We start from the raw sequence: 23,794 nt of genomic DNA, 5'->3' as shown, positions 1-23,794 counted from the left end.
TACTTAACTATAGGAAGCTAGTTAAACCAGCTTACTTTTTTCTATCTTTGTCTTTCTTGACTGGCTGTTGTCCTGTAGCCTGGCAAAACTGCCCCTGCAGTGTCTGTGCCGCCACCCTCCTCCGGTTAAATGCATTAATTTCTTCTTCCAGTTCTCTTCGCTTTTCCTCTAACTTTTTCTTCTCTTCCTGGTGTGACTTCTTCAGTTGATCAAACTGATCGTGCAGCTGTAACACACAGCCAGAGGAGAAATGCAAGCAACATTTCAGCATCCAGTAGAGAGAATTTATTTCTTTTAAGAAACATGTTAGAGCGAGTTTTGAGAAGATTTGTAGCTCAGGTTGAGGTTCTGGATGTGAGTTTGCTCGCTGAGCTGGAAGGCTAGTTTTCAGATGTTTCGTCACCATTCTAGGTAACATCATCAGTGAGCCTCCGACGAAGCGCTGGTGTTATGTCCCGCTTTCTATTTATCTGGTTAGGTTTCCTTGGGTTGGTGATGTCATTTCCTGTTCTTTTTCTCAGGGGATGGTAGATTGGCTCCAAATCAATGTGTTTGTTGATGGAGTTCCGGTTGGAATGCCATGCTTCTAGGAATTCTCGTGCATGTCTCTGTTTGGCTTGTCCTAGGATGGATGTGTTGTCCCAATCAAAGTGGTGTCCTGCCTTATCTGTATGTAAGGATACGAGTGATAGTGGGTCATGTCAAGGACACCACTTTGATTGGGACAACACATCCACCCTAGGACAAGCCAAACAGAGACATGCACGAGAATTCCTAGAAGCATGGCATTCCAACTGGAACTCCATCAACAAACACATTGATTTGGAGCCAATGTGTTTGTTGATGGAGTTCCGGTTGGAATGCCATGCTTCTAGGAATTCTCGTGCATGTCTCTGTTTGGCTTGTCCTAGGGTGGATGTGTTGTCCCAATCAAAGTGGTGTCCTTGACATGACCCACTATCACTCGTATCCTTACATACAGATAAGGAAGGACACCACTTTGATTGGGACAACACATCCACCCTAGGACAAGCCAAACAGAGACATGCACGAGAATTCCTAGAAGCATGGCATTCCAACCGGAACTCCATCAACAAACACATTGATTTGGAGCCAATCTACCATCCCCTGAGAAAAAGAACAGGAAATGACATCACCAACCCAAGGAAACCTAACCAGATAAATAGAAAGCGGGACATAACACCAGCGCTTCGTCGGAGGCTCACTGATGATGTTACCTAGAATGGTGACGAAACATCTGAAAACTAGCCTTCCAGCTCAGCGAGCAAACTCACATCCAAAACATGTTAGAATTGTCGTCATGTCAACTTCCTTAACATCGGGCTAGATTGGCTAATGCCTCATGTTACACAGGTTTGTTTTTACACCATTTCTCTTCTATGCACAGGTGGTGCAAAAACACTATCTAAACATTGAATTCTAGGCCAAAACTAAAGTTGCTGGAAAAGCTCAGCAGGTCTGGCAGCATCTGTAAATCAAAAGTCAGAGTTAATGTTTTGAGTCCAGTGGCCCTTGCTCAGAACATGTACATGTACTATTATGTATATATTATTTATTAAATTCTAGATGTTATTTTCTTCAGATTTTGCAGTTGCAATGACAGAAACCTCTGGCATCTGCACATCGGAACCAAGAGGTTATGGTGAAGCTGTATAAAACTCTGGTGCGGCTGCTCTGGAGTATTGTGTACAGTTCTGGTCACTGCATTATAAGGAGGATGTGGAAGCTTTGGAGAGGGTGCAGAGGAGATTTACTAGGATGTTGCCTGGTATGGAAGGAAGGTCTTACGAGGATAGGTTGAGAGGTGACTTAATTGAAACATATAAAATAATCAGAGGGTTAGATAGGGTGGATAGGGAAAGCCATTTTCCTAGGATGGTGACAGCAAGCACGAGAGGGCATAGCTTTAAATTGAGGGGTGAAAGATATAGGACAGATGTCAGAGGTAGTTTCTTTACTCAGAGAGTAGTAAGGGAATGGAACGCTTTGCCTGCAACAGTAGTAGATTCGCCAACTTTGGGTACATTTAAGGCGTCATTGGATAAGCATATGGACGCACATGGAATAGTGTAGGTTAGATGGGCTTGAGATCGGTATGACAGGTCGGCACAACATCGAGGGCCGAAGGGCCTGTACTGTGCTGTAATGTTCAATGTTCTATGTGTAGCTGAACACTGAAATCTAGAAGTCACTCTGATTTTTTCTGATTCCTAGGGCATGTTATCTCAGGGTGAACAATTCTTAGAAAACAATGAACTGATGCAAAATTTCCTTTTAAGCTTTAATATTGTTATAGGAACACCCCCCCACCCCAAAAGAGATGTTTTGTTAATGAAATGCAATCCCAGTTTTAAGGAAAGATGTTGTGAAACTTAAAAGGCTTCAGAGGATTTACAAGGATGTTGCCAGGGTTGGAGGGTTTGAACAATAGGGAGAGGCGGAAGAGGCTGGGGCTATTTTCTCTGAAGCATATGGCTGAGGGGTGGCCTCATTGAAGTTTAGAAAATCATGGGAACATGGATAGGGTGAATAGTCAAGGTCTTTTCCCCAGGGTAGAGGAGTTCAAAACTAGGAGGGAATAGGTTTAAGGTGAGAGGGGAAGTTTTAAAAGGGACCTAAGGGGCAGCTTTTTCACACAGAGGGTGGTGTGTGTATGGAATGAGCCTGCCAGAGAGAGTGGTGGAGGTTGGTACAATTACAACATTTAAAAAGGCATCTGGATGGATACTTGAATAAGTAGGGTTTAGAGGGATATGGGCCAAATGCTGGCAAATGGGACTAGCTTAATTTGGGATGTCTAGTCGGCATGGATGAGTTGGACAGAAGAGGCTGTTTCTGTGCTGTATGTTTGTATTACTCTTTAGCTAACTTTTTAAACAACATACCAAACTCATGCTCAATGTTGAAGAACCTTTCTGCACAGGAAACTAACTTTATATTTGTCTAACATGAAATTTTATGATGTAAAATTCCAGTTTTTAAAATATATTTTGTTCCAGGTGTTAGGCGTTGAAATACCATAACATTGGCCCCAATCCTAATTTCACTCTGCAAAATCTACACAAATGAAGGACAATCAGTGCATTTCACTCCCTGGTTTACTGTTTGTGAAAATACTTCAATGCGAAGTTCGTTACTTGCCCCACTGAATGATATCACTGTTGTGGGATGCCTGGAAATCCTCCACCCCCACACCCCTGGCTTGGCCCCACATTTAAATTAACTTCAGGAAAAATTGGAATTCCGACCACAAAGTTCACTAGATCTCGGTGGGCAGCTTCATGGTCAGCAGCAAGCACCGCTTTGCTGGTGATGGCATAATTCACGCCATTTCCAACGTTAGAGAAACTGACAGAAGTGTTGAACATTTCTATGAAAAACCCCAGTTTCAACAGCGAGATCTAATGTTTAATATTCACATAAAAGGTATGAAGTTTACTTTTTAAAACATATCTTCACTTGTTTTAAATGGCAGACTAGGGAACTCGAGACCCAAGATTCCAATACAAGTTCCATATTGCTGATATAATGCAAGGCCGGGCAATTTTATTCTTTCTGTTATGTACAGTCTGGAATATCAATAGAAAACCAACAAATAAAATTTATAATTCAGCAAAATAAACAGTTACAAGAATGTAACTAATTTCCCCTTTCTAAGGTGTAGGCTTACCTCCTTCTCTTTCTCTTTCAGGTCTGTCTCAGTCTCTTTAACTCTTGTGACAAACGTTTGCCTCATCTCCTCCTCTTTTTTCTGCAGCTCACTCATGAATTCGTTTCTCTTAGCCTCATATGTTTCCTGCAGGCTTAAACCCAGAGCAATACATTCAGAATTATGGATGTTAAATTATGGAGCAGTTTAACAGATGTGAATCTAGGAGGTTTTATTTTCTGCTGAGTATTGTGAATAAACCTTTCTGATTGACAGAATGGTTCCTGCTTCTTCTTTTACTTGCTGGATATTTATCACAATAGCACGTTAGTGCACCTTAACCTGAAAAGGACACAATCTTATTCAATCATAAAATTTCCCTTTAACCGACTCATCTGCTTGTGACCTACATGAAAGAAATTTCCATTTTGTCCTAATTTATAGATTAACAAAGATTCCAGCAAGACTGTTAAGCTTCTAATCCCATCTAAACATGGCGAACCCTCACAGTCAGAAGGAAAGGAGATTTACCTACAATATTCTTGGACTGGATTTAAATATTGATCCTACAGAATGGATCATGTGTTAAACCAGTCTGCTACCCTTTAACAGTTTCTGCATCCTAGTTAAATTTCTAGGTGGCTGCCTATTTTATAGCTAAGAAAACAGACAGTGAGAAAAGACACTGCTGTATACTTTGGTTTGGTTGGTTCAATTACAATATTTATCATGTGACATAAGGCAAGGAAGGGTCAGGCTTCCAACAAGTCCTTCAGTTACTTGTTGGTTTTTCATAGTCTTAGACCACCAAATAATGCTAGTTTTCCCATCCTCTAGCCAACACACAAAACTGCAGCTCCAAAGGAGACTGTTGACCTACTTCCATATCTCTTTCAAAGCAACAGCAGGGAGGTGCACAGGATCGTCATGGTGAGGCGCCTTCATTCCCTACAGAGGAGCCACCATATTACCACAGAGACTGGTGAAAATGATCTCCACCAATCTGCCTGGAGCATGCTACAGCATTCATGTGCTGGAGTATCATTGGGGTGTGTTGCTTCTCAACTTCAGTTGGTAGCCAGAAAGACAATAATCTTAGTATTTCTGAAAAAAAACTCAAAACAACTTACAGTACATACCAGCTATGCAAATTTAATATTCATTTTATTCATGATAGATTTCAGTAGGTGCATTTGTCATAGTCAGAGTCATGCAACATGGAAACAGATTGTTCAGTCCAACTGGCCCACGCCGACCACGTTTCCAAACTAAACTAGTCCCAGCTGCTTGTGTTTGGCCCATATCCCTCTAAACCTTTTCTATTTACGCACTTATCCAAACATCTTTTCAATGTTTTATCTGGATCTGCATCCATCGCTTCCTCTGGCAGTTCGTTGCACACATGAACAAAAAGGTTGCTCCTTATGTCCCTTATAAAACTTTCTCCCATCACCTTAAAATTATGCCCCGGTCCTATATTATCACCGATATTTGACAGGAACTTTGCACCACCATTGCTCATTTGTATGTTGTGGAATGATTTATATTACTAGTCACTACATGTCTTTCTTCACTCCTATCACATCGCAACATCACTATGACCTCTGGAGGAATGCTGATAATTCAGTACCAAAGAATCCTAGCAATGTTCCGAAAGAATCCAAAACAGGGAATTGCTTTATATACTCAGTTTCTTGATGCTTTTGACACTAGACAAAAACATTATATTTGTGTACTAGCGTAAAGGATTAGCATAGTTGAATGATGGGCATGGTTACAAAACATGACCTAGTAGTTATAACAACTCCAAATGACATTGCTTTACAGGCAGATCATGTAATAAATTCTCTTTTCCTTCCAGTCAAAAGTAAAGTGACTTTACATCATATTTCCTCACAATCAAAATAGATTGACAGTGCCCATCCATATTTTGGGAATATAAATTAAATATACTTTGTATTGAAAAGATAACAATTATGATTTTCTACATTGCATTAATTTCCTATTTATTTGACCTGGCAAGAGTTAGAGAATTTCTGTTGGCCTTCATTTCCATCCAATAAAAATGCATTTCCCACAATACCAATAATTAACATTGATTCCCCAGTCGTAAAAGAGGTTGCTTTAGTCAACATTTTACACCAGAAAATCCAGATAAATGTTTAACCTGAATGGTTTGCTATCAGGGTCGGTATCTTTGAACCCCATCTCCTCCAACTTGCATCGCCGATATAACTCATAGTGACGTGTGTGTGTTTGCTCTCGGAGGTCTTCCATATTAACACGGATCAGCATTTCCCGCAGCTTTACAAAGTCACAATGATTTTCATTTTCAACTGTCAAAAGAATAAGTATTTCTAACTTAAGTAATGGATGAGTAACTATTTTAAAATTAATGCTGCCTTTTGCATTTAATCAAGGAAAGACAATGTTAAGGAATAAGTCATTTTCCATAATGATATTAAACTTGTAGTGGATGGAACAACAGAAAATGTGCAATTCAAATCCGTTTGAACTTCATCCTTCATTAACTACAACATAACACATTTTTAAATAATTGAGAAAAAATCGTTATTTTTATTTAATTTTCTTCCAACAGATTAAGCAGAAAAATGAACATAAAAACGTCCCTGCAAAATGAATAAGATTATATCATGTTAATATGGAGGAAACTACCTCAAATAATAGTAAATACAGCAGCATGCTAGTCCCCTTACGAGTTTATTTATTATCATGAGTATTTTGTTACAAAATACAGTGAAAGTGTTGGTACAGTGTAGTTAAACATACTGTGGACATTTATCCATATTACCTACCATTTTATGAAAATTGTTGCTATTATGGTTTCACAAAACCTTCACCTACCCTGAACAACACCCCATGGATACTGTCGAGCTTTCACCAGTTTATTTCCCACCTTCACGTCTTCCATACTGCCAACAACTGCAAATGGAAGATGGGCCTGGGGGGGTGGGGGGGGGGGGGGAAAAAGAGTAAAAACAGATCTACATGTAACAAAAAAACTGTCTTTTCTTCAATTGCCATTGTACCTCAACAGATCATAAATGCATCTTTAATAACTTACAAAGGGCCAGGTGATGCAGTTTAACAGAACTATTGCAGAACCTCAAGGTGTAGTTCACACTAATCTAAAAAAGTTATGTTGCTGCAAATATGTCACCGAGCTATTTAAGGAAATGGCTGTGCAACAATGTTTGCAGCTCTGAGTTTGGAAGGCGCCTCTATATTGCTGGAACATCTCGGCTTTGCAACTCGAGTATGCTTAAAATTTCTATTTTACGAGTGACACTTCCATTTCAAAGAGCTGTCATTGTAGCACTTCTGAGTGACACTGCAAATTAGATCTGAGACACACCAAATTCTGTGCTGCTCCCATACAAAACCATACTGAGACTAGCCTAGTCAATACTAAACCCCACTAACAGCAAATGAGAGAAAACAGATACTTGATAACTATGAAATGTTACCTACTAGGTTCGGGTACTTACATTCATTGCTGAGTTGATCTCTGCCATTGCATCATCGTCTGTTGGAAACTGGTAAATCTGCACACCATTGCTGACCAACTCACTCATTATCTTTATCTTAAATTTGTGCAATTCACTTTTGGAAATTGTATCAGCTTTGGCTACAATGGGGATTATATTTACCTAAAGTCGTAAAAGGAAAATCTAGTGAAGTAGCATTGACAAACATCACACAAAACGATAAAACTGGATAAACTTTGAGACTGGCATACATGGTTATTAAAATTTATGTCCCTTTTGCAATTATCCCCAGATTTAATATAGAGTCTTCATCAACCATTGCTGTCCCAACAGTTGCTCATAATAGTTCACAGCTCCATTTATGTAGAGGGTTTATTTGCAGAATTTGTAAAAGTTTTAGCAGCATCTACTGTTCCTGATACAATCCTTGAAGTAGTGAAACAAATAGTAGGGTCAACATTCACAATCAAACCTATTAGGACATACCAATATATTTTACAATGAAAATTTTAGAAATAGCGCAGTATTTTCAATCTTGTGATACAAAGCATTGACTAGGAGTATTTGCCAAATCAAATTAACTTCACACAATTTCTTACATTCAAAAGATCAGCCACTTTGGTACAAACAAATCATTAGCCAAAATGATAGATTATTTCTTACTATAAATAACATATAGGTGCAGAAGAGAGGCAGCTGCAGAAATAAGCTGCCACAAAACAGAAAATGTGAATTGAACAAAAATGAATAACATCTCAGAAATTAAGTCCTTTTATCCTGCAAAACTGACTAAAGTGCAATTTTGCAAATCTACTTATCTGTGATTTATCAGAAATAAAAGCGATAAAGCATTGCAGGGATGGGTGGGGATGAGGTGAAAGGTGGGTGTTTTGGTAGGAATAGAGCTAACAAGTATCTCAACTTAAAAATATCGATCTGGTAGCTTCAAATCATTCAATGTATTTTAAATGCACAAATCATTGCACCATGACTGCTCCTTGTTGAGAAGATGGTAGCTTGGAATGCCCAGCTCATAAGAGTTGGTCTCTGATTTCACAGTAAGAGACAGTGACAAAGGTGTTAAGTGAAGGATTCTTGTCCACACATTCTATTATTAGCATGCTGCCAAAAAGAGCTGGAAAGTTGTTAGTTCTGTTTATATCGTTCCTCGATTTATTATTTCTTAAATGGTGAGAGATGGGAAATGTTGGTGTACAAAGGGACCCACATCCTAGGTCAGAAGTCATTGAAAGCTAGAAAGCAGATACAGCAAGCGGTTTGGAGGGTGAATGGTTTGTAACCACAACAGAGTGACAGCACTGGAGCAAAGATGCTTTGCTTCAATTGCATTGTGGATCTGGAAGACCATACCTCAAGTATGGTGTGCAGTTTGGTCCCCTTATCTAAGGGAGGATTTATTTGTCATAGAAACAGTACAGCTGAAGTTCACCATACTGATTCCTAGGATGGCGGGACTATCTTGAGGGGAAACTGAGGGGGTTGGGCTCATGTTCTCTTAAATCAAAGAGATTGAAGGGTAATCTCGAGAAACAATAACATTCTTAAAGGGATAGTCTGAATAAATGCAGAAAGGAGGTTTCTCCGAATTGTTGGGTCTGCAATCAGAGGACACAGTCTCAGAATAAAACCCAAGCCATTTAGGACTAAAGGAAGACTTCATGCAGAAAATATGTATCTTTGAAATTATCTATGCAGAGGGCTGTGGAAGTTCAGTCATTAAGTTCAAGGTAGAGGCTGAGCGATTTCTAGTCGTTAATGATGCCAAGGGTATTGAGGAAAGCAGAAAAATGGCACTGAGGTAGATAAATCAGCCATGATCTAGAATGTTGCATCAGGTTTGAGGGCTTCAATCAGTTACTCCTGCAATGCTATGTTCCAATGTTCCTATTCTTTGGTTCACTTACACTGACCTCCAACACAGTTCTATTTGTAATTAAGAAAGATGTGTGTAAACTGCAATAACTGCTTTAACTAAAACAAGCAAATTTAATTGAAGAGCATTGTCCAAAGCCAGTATAACACTGTTTCACATCTGGAAGTACCAGTAACTGTTCTTTTCAGGTGGGGAACAAATCAAAAAGAAACCATGAATAAGCTGGGAGGTCACAATTTCGAGTGAAATAGGTGCTGGTGCTTTTAAAAATTTGGCTTTTAGATATTGAAGCCACAGGCATGAACATATCATCATATTGGACAACAATATTAAAATTAATATTCTAAATATAGGGGAAAACTCAGAGGATCAGGGCCATGATTTATAATAAATAGAATTCAGCTTTGAGTGTTTCCCATAAACTTCACGATTGTCTCCCCTCCCACACCAAATTCAGACTTTCTCAATTACTTCAGGTGGATTAACTTCTTAAAATTTTTGGATGAACAATAAATGTGAATTTCAAAATGAACACCACAAAGCATAATTTAAACAAAACAAAAAAATCAACACTGTACAAACACAAATCTTTTACAGGAGAAGGTGAAAGTAAAAAGGTCTAAGTAGAAAGCAAAAGTATGGATCTATGTCTCTCAAATGTACAGACTGCGAATTTGTCTGCAACCAAACCAGTCAGCTGTCAGGAATAATGGGAACTGCAAATGCTGGAGAATGAAAGATAACAAAGTGTGAAGTTGGATGAACACAGCAGGCCAAGCAGCATCTCAGGAGCACAAAAGCTGACGTTTCGGGCCTAGGCCCTTCATCAGAGAGGGGGATGGGGAGAGGGTTCTGGAATAAATAGGGAGAGAGGAGGAGGCAGACGGATGATGGAGAGAAAAGATAGGTGTAGAGGAGAGTATAGGTGGGGAGGTAGGGAGGGGATAGGTCAGTCTAGGGAAGATGGACAGGTCAAGGAGGCGGGATGAGGTTAGTAGGTAGGAAATGGAGGTGCAGCTTGCGGTGGGAGGAAGGGATGCATGAGAGGAAGAACCGGTTAGGGAGGGGGGGACAGGCTGGGCTGGTTTTGGGATGCAGTGGGTGGAGGGGAAGAGCTGGGCTGGCTGTGTGGTGCATTGGGGGGAGGGGACGAACTGGGCTGGTTTAGGGATGCGTTGGGGGAAGGGGAGATTTTGAAGCTTGTGAAGTCCACATTGATACCATTGGGCTGCAGGGTTCCCAAGCGGAATATGAGTTGCTGTTCTTGCAAACTTTGGGTGGCATCATTGTGGCACTGCAGGAGGCCCACGATGGACACGTTGTCTGAGGAATGGGAGGGGGAGTTAAAATGGTTCGCAACTGGGAGGTGCAGTTGTTTATTGCGAACCGAGCGGAGGTGTACTGCAAAGCGGTCCCCAAGCCTCCGCTTGGTTTCCCCAATGTAGAGGAAGTCACACCGAGTGCAGTGGATACAGTATACCACATTGGCAGATGTGCAGGTAAACATCTGCTTAACATGGAAAGTCAACTTGAGGCCTGGGATGGGGGTGAGGGAGGAGTTGTGGGGGCAAGTGTAGCACTTCCTGCTGTTGCAGGGGAAGGTGCCAGGTGTGGTGGGGTTGGAGGGGATTGTGGAGCGAACAAGGGAGTCACGGAGAGTGTGGTCTCTCCGGAAGGCAGACAAGGGTGGGGATGGAAAAATGTCTTGGGTGTTGGGGTCGAATTGTAGATGGCGGAAGTGTTGGAGGATGATGAGTTGTATCCAGAGGTTGGTGGGGTGGTATATAAGAACGAGGGGGATCCTCTGGGGGTGGTTGTGGTGAGGGCGAAGTGTGAGGGAGGTGTTGCGGGAAATGCAGGAGACGCGGACAAGGGCGTTCTCGACCACTGCGGGGGGAAAGTTGCAGTCCTTGAAGAGCGTGGACATCTGAGATGTGCAGGAGTGGAATGCCTCATCCTGGGAGCAGATGCGGTAGAGGTGGAGGAATTGGGAATAGGGGATGGAATTTTTGCAGGAGGGTGGGTGGGAGGAGCTGTGGGAGTTGGTGGGCTTGAAATGGACATCAGTTTCTAGCTGGTCACCTGAGATGGAGACTGAGAGGTGCAGGAAAGTGAGGGATGTGTTGGAGATGGCCCAGGTGAACTTGAGGTTGGGGTGGAAGGTGTTGGTAAAGTGGATGTCAGGAATATTAACTTTTAATGTCCAAACTGTTTATGTGTGAGATAACCGGTTGTTTTAATTAAATTTGATGGAGAAGTTGTGGGGAAGAATTGAAGCACAAATTCAGTATAACAATTACCCCACAGTCGAATAAAAGCATAATCAAATGGTGCTGCTGAGAAGGCAGCTTGTTGACCCATTGAGTTTGTTTCTTGCTCTCTGTAAGAGTGTTTTTGGTAACACTTGTCTCTTTGCTGTAACTCAGTTTATTTTTTAAATGTGTTGATCCAATTTTCCTTTTGAGGTTACAAATGAATCCACTTCCACTACACACTCAGCAATGTATTTGAAATCCTAACACTTTTTAAATTCAGTGACTGGGGGTTTTCTTATGTCATGTTTGATTCTTTTGACAATCACAACTTTATGAACATTGGCTGGTGCAGCAGTCAATGATTTAAGACAGCAAGGCATTTACATCTGACAGGTTGTAAGGGGTCCAAAGTGGCTGGACAGAATACGGAGCAACACTTGCAATAAACAACATGATACCACGAGACATGATACCCACCTACAGGAGATAATAACAGCTGCAGATGCTGGAGTCAGAGATAACACAGTGTGGAGCTGGAGGATTACAGCACGCCAGGCAGCATCAGAGGAGCAGGAAAGTTGACATTTGGGGCTGGGACCCTTCTTCTGACCCGAAGGATCAACTTTCCTGCTCCTCAAATGCTACCTGGCCTGCTGTGTTCCTCGAGCTCCACACTATGTTATCTATGCCCACCTATGGTCTTCATGTTTATCAGCTGGAGACAGAACCTTGGAAACGTTACTGTACAAAGAGAGGTCATCAAGTCCCCCATGTATCTGCCAGCTGAACAAACCAGCTAACCATTCTAATCCCATTTACCACATTGATCCATAGCTTTGTATGTTACAGCTCTTCTGACACAGACAGGTTCCTTTTAAATGGGTTGAGGATTTTTACCTCAAACCCCAAACTGGAATGCAATTATTAGACACCTTTCACCCTCTGGATGAAAGCATTTTCTTTATGTTCCTTCTAATCCTTGTCCAAATCATCTGTGCTCACTGCTAAGTGACCTATCTGCTACAGGAAATAGGTTTACCTCATCCACTCTATCAAGCCCTCATTATTTTGTATGCCTTGGTTAAGTCACCCGTCAAACTCATCTGTTCGGAGGAAAACAAACCTAGTATACCCAATCTTTGCTCCTACAAGGTCAGAAATCACATGACACCAGGTTATAGTCCAACGGGTTTAAATGAAAACACAAGCTTTCAAATAAACCCATTGGACTATAACCTGGTGTCGTGTAATCTCTGACCTTGTCCACCTCAGTCCAACACTGGCACCTCTATATCATTTCCTCCTATGGGCGGTCCCTGGGTTGCGAACAGGTTCCTCGGTTCCGTATGCAAGTTGACTTACACCACACAAGGCAGGATGATATAAAGGAGCTGTCTTTAAGTACAGGAAATATGGATATATTGGATCTTTAAAATTATATCCCTGTATACGATTCTGTTTGTAAGTTAGGCATTCATAAATCAGGGACTTCCTGAACTTGCAATTGTCAAGCTATGGCAACCTCCTTCTGAATCACCTCAGTCTCTCTATTACATCCTTCCAATAATGTGGTGACGAGCTATTCACAAAATTCCAACTGTGGCCTGATCAGTGTTTTACATAGTTCCAGCATTACATCCATGCTTTCGTATTCAATACCTTGTCCAATGAAGGAAGCATCACATTTGCCTTCTTTATCACTTTATGTACCTGTCCTGACCCCTTGAGGAATCTGTGGGCATGCATCCTAAGGTCTCCACTTCCTCTACCCTTCTGAATACCTTGCTGTTTGGATTTTTTGCCCTCTCCAGATGCAAACCATGCACTTCTCCAGATTGAATTCAATTTGCCACTTTTCTACCCACTCACCCAATCTAACAATATCTTTCCGTACTCTTCACTAGTAACTGCCTTGCCAATTTTTGTCATCTGCAAATTTTCCAATCATACAATGCTGTAGGATATCCACATAACCAAGAAAAAAAAATATTTCTATTATATTAAACATGTTGTAGCCCTCACTATTTATAAGAAAAATCTCAGATTGCTGTGCATTGAACACCATTGCACATGTTGCAAGGGGAAAAGAGAAAATCATGGCTTATGGATAACTGATTGATGGTACCTTGCTGTCCAGCTTCTTCATTGTGACTAAGTCCAACGATTTGAGACAATGACCAGTGGGAGCAATGAAATAAAGGCAGACATGAATTCTTGTGTCATGAAAATCATGCAGTGAGCGCTTGATCTTCAACTCCTCCTGAAGGTAATTCTCAAACTGTGCATCAATGTAGTCAACAATTGGTTTATAGCTGAAAAATAAAAATATAACGAGCTGATGGAAATGCTGTTGCTCAAAAAAGCTAGTTGAGCTACCTCATGAGTTCAGATTCTAAAGTAATTATTTCTGGTCCATAGTATCTGCATTAAAATATTTAAAATTGCATTACGGACAATTCATTGTTTACCATCTAAAGATAACTATTACATGGTTTATGGTTAATACTACAATATTAGTAATTTCAGGTAATAATTCCATTATATTAGCAATTAATGTTCCAGTAAATCAATATTGTTTACGCTAAGCTCGAAACAACAGTAGATATCCTTAATAACAAAAAAAAAATTTGTATTATCTTCTCATTTTATTGTATTTTCTGTCTCTTTCATTGCATCATATAAATACATGGGTTCAGTTGGCTGAATAGCTGGTTTGTGAGGCACAGTATCGCCAACAACTTGGGTTCAAATCCCACACCAGCTGAGGTTACCATGAAAAAAATCTCATTCTCAACCTCTAGGTGTGCCTGAGGCATATGGACTCTCAGGTGAAATCAGCACCATCTCTCTCTAACGGGAAAGCAGATATCTGGTCCAGTAGGACTATGGCTTTCAAAAGGAAAAAAAAAAAGTACAGTAAAGGGTTTTCTGATATACTAGTGGTCCTTGGGTCAAGAATAAATCTATTATTTAGCAGAGGGAAAAAAAAGTAATTGGCTGAATTTACTTCACATCAAGAATCTTGGCTCTGTATTCAAGCATGGAACACTTAAGAAAATGGGAAGCTTATTACTGCAGACATTCAGAGAATACCTCAGGTTAAGTCGACACTTTTGAAGTTTGCCATTGTCTTTGTTTCCTTACATTCACAAACTATTTTCTTGGACTACCCCATTGATCATGGTTATTTAGCGCTGTGATAGCTCCTCCCAGCATGTGCTGTAATCAGAGGCTCTACAACTAACTTCATGGCTTTATCGAGTTGGATTAAAATTACAACAGGAGTGAGACTGCTCCAAAATTGAAAATACTCAACATTTTGAACTTCTACTGTCTTCAGCTGAAAGAAGCATTCTTTGCTATGCTCTATTTCTTCAAATAAAGTTAATTTGCAAACTAAAAAGAAATTCTCAGAACTGTTAGCGGAAATAAAAGTAGCTTGCTCCTTTGCAAATGATTGCTAGAGTCGGCAAATGTCAAGATTAGACAGGAATAAAATCAGGTCAAGTTGCAAGATATTCTGTAGCCAAACAGTTTGTTAACACACCTAGCCAATACTCATGTGTGCATTGGCTACGTTAGGGAGATGGCGAGTTACTGGCAATAGGGAAAATATGTTAAGCAATGAATACCTTTTGAGGAAAGAGAACATTAAAGAGTTTAAAAAACACACTTTTTTTGGAATGGGTATACGGGGAGGATTTGTGCAAGCCAATTCAAGGAAAATGAACTCTTCATTTAAAGTTTTGCTGTTTTCATCAGCAATTGCTATTGATAATACATTTTTGGTTCAGAGCAAAGCTCCAAAGGACACTACCTTCGTACTTCATGCACAAGAATGAATGATGGCTGTTTGTATATTCTTATGGCCAGTTCCGTATTATGGACTCACTTGGAACCAGAACAAAGCTAGCCATATGGATATTTGGGTGGAAATAAGAGAGATGTGGTGGGATAGGGTGTTATGAAAACTCGAAAGAAGTAGGGGGGAGGGGAAAAGAGGTAAAAATGCCTAGATTGAATGTAGAGTACAACTGACCAAAAATAGGAAGCAAATTTTCTAGCTAATAACCTGCTCAGAAGGTTGTGCATTGCAGTCAGGAAAGATGATTCCACTTAAAAAAAAAGGACATGCAAGTTAACGTATAGGAGAACATAAAATGAGCCATTCCTGATTAAATGTACACCTGCTTATTTCAAGAGCTTACCTTTCTTCTTTATTCACTTGGTCACCAAAACCCACTGTATTAACAACAGTTAGTTTAAGGTCTACATTACTCTCCTTCAACATGTAACTTTGTGGCTTTAAACGAACACCTGGTTCGTAGTGTGTAGCCTCTTCACTTTCAAACATTGTGTTGAACAGGGTGTTCATTAACGTCGATTTACCTATACCAGTTTCTCCTGTGGAAGCAAGAGAAATCAGTTAAATCTTTGAAAATAATAACCTAGCAGCTATGTTAACATTCCGATCCCGCTATTGGGCTAATAAACCAGATGTCTGGACTAATGATCCTGAGACACAAGTTCAAATTCCTTCTCAGCCTCTAGGGAAAATTTTAAAAATCCCATTTGATTCACTAATGTCCTTAGAAAATGTCCTTATTTAGTCTAGCTTGCAACTCCAGACCTATCCCAATATGTTGACTCTTAAATCAAATCTCTCAATTTTACTTTATTGTCCGTAAAGAAATTCATTTCGGTTGCGTTGCTCATTCTTTAAAATAAATACAGAAATGAATAATAACAATAAAAAAATTTCGATCTCAGAAATCCAAGTTTATTTAAAATATGCACCGAAAATTATTCCAATGCATTAAAACAGTCCACCAGTGAGTCCCAAACTAAATGGATATATCTTTGTTCATACATCAAACTCCTGTTAAAAGTTCTTATGGGCAAGGGCACAAGCAAGTTCAGGAACTGAAGTTTTTCATTCAAGGGATTGCATCCAATAGTAATTTTAAAAAAATCATTTGCTGAATGTGGGTGTCACTGGCTGGCCAGCATTTATTGTCTGCTCCTAGTTGCAATGAGAAGGTGGTGGTGAGTTGCCTTCTTGAACTGCAGTCCACCAGCTGTGGGTTGACCCACAATGTCATTAGGGAGGGAATTTCAGGATTTTGACCCAGCAACCGTGAAGTAACAATGATATATTTCCAAGTCAGCTCAGTGACTGGCTTGGACGGGAACTTGAAGGTGGTGGCATTCCCATGTATCTGCTGCCCTTGTCCCCTTCCAGATGGAAGTGGTCACGCTGTTGAGACAAGTCTGATTTTCATCATTCATGACACAACTTTCTTCCAAATTTTGAGAGCAAGATTTCATCAAGATCGACCTGCTCATCATATACCCCTCAAAAACCTCTATCTTTTAAGAGTCCACTTTCCGAAAACATTACCAGAACAGGTATAAAGGACAGACCAAATTACTGCAGATGTGGGAATCTGCACCGAAAACAAAAAATGCTGGGCAAAGCGTCCATGGAGCAACAGCAAGCTAACATTTTGAGTCCAGGTGACACTTTATCACAGCTGATATGAAGTATGGAGGGCACAGCATTTGTACAATATCGCTCATGGAGAAAGGATGTTGATAGTTCAGATTAAGTGGTCAGAATGTGAGAATGGCAGAATAATGATGTGTTTAACTGCCAGATTGGAAAGAAGAGGCAGTCACCCTGGAGTGCGGGGAAGGGGTGGGGTGGGGTGGTGGCGGCGATGTGGGAGACAGGACATGGTGACAGAGAATGTAACAAGCAAAGCTAAAAGAAAAAGGAAGGAATGGGTCACAATTTGAAGGTGTTGAACTCAATATTGAGCCCAGAAGGTTGTAAACTAGACTTAATTAAAGCCGTACAGAAGAGTTTCGTCATTGTAGGATTGACTGGAAAAAGTATTTAAGTTTTTTAACATATTATAGTGGCCTAGTAAGTCATTTGTTTATGCTAAACTGCTAAAAATGCTCAGAGTAGAACAATAGATCAAACATTCTTGCATGACTAGATGGTGTAATGCATCTTTGGATGAGGAAGTAGAAGGGTGGGTTAGCAAGCTTGCCGATGACATGAAGGTTGGAGGAGTTGTGGACAGCGTGGACGACTGTTGTAGTTTGCAACAGGGCCTCGACAGGATGCAGTGCTGGGCAAAGAAGTGGCAGATGGAATACAACCCAGAAAAGTGTGAAATGTTTCATTTTGGAAGGTCAAATTTGAACGCAGAATACAGAGTTAATGGCAGGATCCTTGGCAGTGTAGAGGAACAGAGGGATCTTGGGGTCCACATCCATAGGTACCTCAAGGTCGCTACCCAAGTTGATAGGGTTGTGAAGAAAGTGTACAGTCGGTTGGCTTTCACTGGCGGGGGAATTGAGTTTAAGAGCCATAAGGTTACGCTGCAGCTTTATAAAACTCTGGTTAGACTACACTTGGAATATTGTGTTCAGTTCTGGTCACCTCATTGTAGGAAAGGTGTGGAAGGTTTAGAGAGGGTGCTGAGGAGATTTACAGGATGCTGCCTGGACTGGAGGGCAGGTCTTATAAAGAAGAGTTGAGGGAGCTAGGGCTTTTTTCATTGGAGCAAAGAAGGATGAAAGGTGACTTAATAGAGGTGTACAAGATGCTGAGGCAGAGGTAGAGTGTATAGTCAGAGACTTTTTCCCAGGGCAGAAATGACTATTATGAGGGGGTATAATTTTATGGTGATTGGAGGAAGGCACAGGGGAGATATCAGAGGTTGGTTCTTCACACAGAGTGATGAGCATTTGGAATGTGTTGCCGGCAGTGGCAGTGGAGTCAGATACTTTACAGACTTTTAAGCAACTCTTGGATAGGCACATGGAGGGAGGTAAAATGTAAATTGTAGGGTAGATTGATCTTAGTAGGACAACAGGTCGGCACAACATCGTGGGCTGAAGGGCCTGTACTGTTCGATGTTCTACGTTCAATATCAGAGTCTTTCAGGGTGAGGAAAGGAAGATGAGCTTTGGGTCCCTACAATCATTGCCTCGCTGTTGTTGTTTGACAAAGCACAGAAGGAGATAAAATTAGGTTGTTTGATACAGACTAATAAACTGTGGAAGGCATTAGCGAGAATTTTAGAATGCGTGAAATTAAATACCAAGACATTCATGAATTAACTATTTTTGGAAGACAGGAAACAGAGATGGAGCAACAGACACAATCTTAAAAAATGTGAAAGGTACAGCTTCAATTTAAAACTTCATAATTTTAAAAAATCTCAACAGGCATTTCACAATCCCCTTGGACCAGATTTGATTATGTTGGTCGAAACTAGGACAGTAAGTTAAATACTCAAGACTAATTAAAATTAATGACACTGCGATTTAAACCTTTATGAATTAAATAAAAGAGCTGTCAGGTATGATTTAGAACATAAAAAGATCAGGCCACATGCTGATTAAAGAAAAAAGGGAAACTGGAGGAATAAGCTGTCAAAATAAGTTGTCTCTTTGCCACCATGTTATTGTTTTCAATAACATCTACTGAGACTGGTCTACATTTTCATGCACAGGCTCAGCAAGCACCCAGTACTTCAGCCCAATTACTTAAAGAGAGAGAGAGAGAGAGAGAGAGAGAGAGGGGGGGGGGATTTCACGGCAGAGCACAGCATTCAAGGGAATGCCTATTGAAAAAAAAATGCATTTAAAAAAACCAACCTGTTTGGGAATGTTACAACACTCTTTGATGGTGAGTACAACTTAAAAATGTACCTTCTGGTAAGGAAACTACTGCTGCACCATAAGGCCCTTGATGAAGTGATTTGATGATGGCATGTTCATTTTGGGTCATTAACAAATGATGAGCAGGAAACCAAAAGGACTTTTCCTCTCTTTGACCAGTGTCCTTAATTTAACTGTAATAATAGCCACAGCTAGCTAACTGACATTAATTAACTCAGTCCTAATCAGAAGAAACTCCTGAGGTGCAATGACCCATGGAGTGATCTGAAGTATCACAGATTTTAAAAGATCAGAATATTTGAAATCATTTAAACTAACAAGCTTGCATCCAATTACTATATAGATGACAGTCCATGCTAGGATGAGGGCAGTGGTAGTACTCACCTACACAAAGAATGTTGAAACAGAAGCCTTGTGATACAGACTTGCTGACTAATTGATCGGGGAGACTGTCAAAACCCACATGACCGCTGAGGCTTAGGTTACGTTTCTCCGCCGCCTGGGTGTGAAGGAATGAACATGGTAAGTGTTATAGAAATGCAGTAAGCATCGTTTAGATAGTAGTACGCATATATGCTAGCCAAATAAACCAAAACATACCAGACATCCACCCAACAGGCCACCTTCAGTAACCTACTTAGCATGGGTTAGTAGGAAACAATGGATACTGTCATTTATACACATGAAGTTACCTCGTGAGGGGGTCTATCCAAACCCTCAGTTATGTTACTTTACTTCATACTACTTCTTTCCAGCTCATTGTACATTGCACCTTGCTTGCTTTGTTCCCATCATTAATAATTTTCAGCCGTTCGTAGACAAAATTTTCCCAGTTTCACACTTTTTTTTGCTATAGGAAGAAACCCACTTGTCACTTTTGTTGTTCCTCCAACCCCTCTTTATCTTTGAAATTACTAAAGGATTATACAATTTGGGATTCCCACCTTAAAAGGTATCTCCCAAATGAGATAAAGTTTTGTTCATTTCAGTATTAATTTGCAAATTAATTTCATAGCACATTCTGGAGTGCATCTAAATAATTATCAGTACGGCATAAACACATGGCTTATTTAATCAGGCAGCTTCACTAATGTTAATCAGTGCCCAACATTAGGACTAAGATGGGCATTTTCTCATTCCAAAATTCATGTAAATTTCACAGAAAAATTAATTGTTCATCAAAGTGAGAGATTGAGTGAAAAAAAGAGTTATACAGGTGGGATGAGAGATACAGGTTATGAATAATTGAACACAAGGGTAACAGATCATTATATTAACCTCTAAATTATTGTAGATTCATCACTTTTAGAATGTTAAAAAAAGTGATGACAAGACTTTTTAAAATTAAAGAAGAGTAGTAGCAACAGAAACCAAAAAAACTTATTCTACTAAATCTCTGCCTATAAATTTCTCATTTATATTTACTTATATGCCATTTAAATGAAGGGTGATTTAAAATGCAAACCTCACTGATTGAATAAAAATCTTGATGCATAAGCAGTGAGTTTTTAAATAATGTACCTTAATGTACAATATTTGAGCCATCAACTCGCTTTAATTAAAGCATATCTGAATCGCACCATTTGCTTTATTTTTCATTGATCATTACTTTTGATAGATAAACAAAACTAATTACCAGAATCCAGCGCTTCCCTTACAAAATCATAGTATTAATCCAGTAAAACACTGATATCTTACTATCAATTACATTGGAAGTGTAACAGAGCAGGCCTTAGTACAATAGATCAGCGCACCAATGAATGCTGAAAACAGGCCAGTGACAAGTTTTTAATTATTTAAAAAGCATCGTTAGAGTTAGAGAATTGATGACATCTCTGGAGAAGTATTAGACTCAGTTGTAAACATCCAAAGGTAGCATGCATTTAACTAATCTATGTAAAATGCATAGGAGTTGTAGAACACACCAGGGACCAACATTAGTTAACGCTGGTACTTTTCAATGCTATTAGAATATGTGCTGTAGGTTTCAAAACAACACATTAATACACTTTTGTGAACTGCTCCTGTCAAATGGGCTTATGATGTTAACAATATATAAAATTCAAAAGCATAGATATCAAGGATTCTTGATAGCAGCTAGGACAATGGCAGCTTGTAATTGCACAAGCCTGCCACGAGAACTAACCTGAACTCCATTTGAGTTTGATTAACAGCTCTAACCACAGTGACAGTATGGTTAGGTCTAGAGGGTAGGGTTCTTATGATTATTTTTCTGGTCCCTTTGAAGAAGAGCTTTACTGCTGAGAGTCTGATAATTGTGGGTTTATGGGAACTGTGTCAGGAAGCCAACTAATTCAGGTCAATGTCATAACTAACGGGCTATGCAGAAGTTGTATTCCATAGCATGAGGACTCAGTTGTTTGCGTTTCAGGTATCACCTTCAGGGTTTAATTAGCATTGTAGAGCCTTTATTATTTTAACACAACATAACACTACTATTTGTATCTTCTTTAATATACTTATAATTGTGAATGGACTTCAGATATAATGTTCTTTTAGTTTATGGTATGACCCTCAGTCTAATGCAGCATATATTTTTCAACCTACCCAAAATGAGATTATATGATAGCACATGGACATTGAATAGATTTAATATTAGTGCCTCTGGGTCTCACTATATTTACTCGGAAGTTGTATCAGGTAAAGACACTAAATTGTGAGGGGTTAGCGGTTATCTGACAGGAATTAATAGTGAGAATGTTTATAATTGCAATACAGTATCCACCTTAAATGGTTTACCTAAAATTACAAACCATGCTTTTCCGGCTAACAATTGGCTCAGTTATCTTTAATGTCTTCAAACAGGCCGTCTTTCAACAATGAAAAGGCTATAATAGTGTTTGTGTCTGTCTAAGACTGACAAAGCGAAATTGATTTGTGCTGTACGTTGAGAAGATATGGAATAGCGAGTGAAAAACATGGGCAGATAGAAGCATGAAAAAGAAACCAGGGTTCCACAAGAAGTGAAAGTCGCCATTATCCCAGTCAACCAGGGAGAGAGAGAGAGAGAGAGAGAGAGAGAGAGAACACAAGCAAGCAGGGGATGAGCACGGTGGGGGGGGGGGCGGAGGGGAAGGGTGAGGAGAGGGAGAGGGAGAAGGCGAGAGCACAAGCAAGCAGGGGATGCGCACGAGGGGAGGGTGGTGGGGGGGAAGACAGAGAGGGGGGGAGAGAGAGAGAGAGAGAGAGAGAGAGAGAGAGAGAGAGAGAGAGAGAGAGAGACTTAGGTGGGTTGGGGAAGAGGCAGTGAGAGAGAACTGGTTAGAGAAATCTAAATGGAGAATTGACAGATTGAAAATATGCTCTAAACTTGATCAACATGGGATTGTCAGATGACCCAACATCCTGTGTTCACAAAACCACAACAGGCCCTTGGAGATTAAGTACACAAAGGAAACACTGACTATCTTCCCAATTGGGTAGGTGTCATCAGCCTTCAAAATTGAATATTGTTGCCCCAGGCATGGGGATAATTACTGTAACACAGTCTTGTGTGCAGTTTAAACAATGGTTGCTTCAATATTGCAGCTAAAACATTACAAAAGCTTCTATCACATTGCCTGGTACTATCAAACCCAGGGAAACAACAACGCTGTTCAGCTAATCACAGTTAATAGATCAACAACTGTAATGGAGGGAAACTGTTGCAACTGAAGAATGATTAAAGGGAAGTTGAGAATATTTTTACAAAGCGGATATTTGGAAGTTAGAAGTTACTGCCTGATAAGTATGAAAGAAACAGTCAATTGAAAAAAAATGACTATGCATTTGAAATGCTGTAATCTACAGGGCTGTGGATGTAATGTTGGAAAGTGACATTAGGCTGGCTGGACAGCTGTTTAGAGGAATCACAGGCACCATGAGCCAATTGGCCTTATATTGCAATTTTGCTATGAGGCAAGTTTAAACCCTTCAAACAAATTTCTAAGACCACAAATCCAAATGATTGAATGTACAGAATATATAAACAAGAGAGGGTTGCTGGATCTCTAAATATTTTGCAGAATTAGCCAAATTTTGCAAATTAACGGTCAAGAAACAGGGAGATCATTAATCACACCCCAGTACAACCTAGTTACCATGAAGTTACAATTCTACTTAAAATATGCTTTGTTGCACATTTGCATTTCCTTTCACAGCGCACCATTGTTTAGCCTTCGGAAGACTAGAGCAATTGAGTAATTTTGCTAAGTCTTTAAGTCAAAGCCCATTGGTTGTTGGCCTCTTAATGGAGCTTTGACTAATCAACTGTTATTAATCAACTGCAGATATCCAACTGGATGTGCTTTGGAATTATGAAATGAGGAAGGAGAAAAAATGTAAATAAACCTCTAAGTAACTTTGTTTATGGATTGTATAAAAAGTTGATCACAATTTTAGATTGACAGACTTGTTATAAAGATGGAATAATTGTTGCCTAACTAATGACCATATCTAATCTTCCCAAACTGAATTTCAAAGTATATCAAATCATAAACAATTATTGTCAGCCTGATCTTTAAACAACCCAATTTGTATTTTTTTAAATTCAAATTCCTTTCTTGGGACTTGGGTGTCATTGGTTTGGCCAGTATTTTTGCCCATCCCTAATTTCCCTGTAAAAGATGTAGGAAGCTACCTTTTCAAATTGCTGCAGTCCTTGGGGGTACGTGTACACACAGCCCTATGAGAAAGGAGTTCCAGAATGTTTATCCAGCAACAATGATGAAATAGCAATATAGTTCCAAGACATTGAGAGAGGAGA

The 23,794-nt window shown here is 39.8% G+C and overlaps 1 protein-coding gene across 2 annotated transcripts in view; it reads right to left on the bottom strand.

The window, feature by feature from the left end:
* The window catches only part of LOC125458249 (septin-8-A-like), a 91,356-nt gene that overhangs the window by 12,528 nt on the left and 55,034 nt on the right, over positions 1–23,794 (bottom strand). For both annotated transcript variants that reach the window (XM_048543358.2, XM_048543357.2), the window contains exons 2-9: positions 19,414–19,528; positions 15,537–15,732; positions 13,454–13,640; positions 7,180–7,341; positions 6,536–6,632; positions 5,838–6,006; positions 3,692–3,824; positions 36–226 (exon numbers count right to left, since the gene is read on the bottom strand). In XM_048543358.2, coding sequence (XP_048399315.1) covers positions 36–226; positions 3,692–3,824; positions 5,838–6,006; positions 6,536–6,632; positions 7,180–7,341; positions 13,454–13,640; positions 15,537–15,732; positions 19,414–19,528 — 1,250 coding nt within the window. The remainder of the gene's footprint in view (positions 1–35; positions 227–3,691; positions 3,825–5,837; positions 6,007–6,535; positions 6,633–7,179; positions 7,342–13,453; positions 13,641–15,536; positions 15,733–19,413; positions 19,529–23,794) is intronic.

The sequence above is a fragment of the Stegostoma tigrinum genome, chromosome 13 (genome assembly GCF_030684315.1).
Source record: "Stegostoma tigrinum isolate sSteTig4 chromosome 13, sSteTig4.hap1, whole genome shotgun sequence".
In the NCBI taxonomy this organism is placed as follows: Eukaryota; Metazoa; Chordata; class Chondrichthyes; order Orectolobiformes; family Stegostomatidae; genus Stegostoma; species Stegostoma tigrinum.
This window is presented reverse-complemented; position numbering and strand designations above follow the sequence as displayed.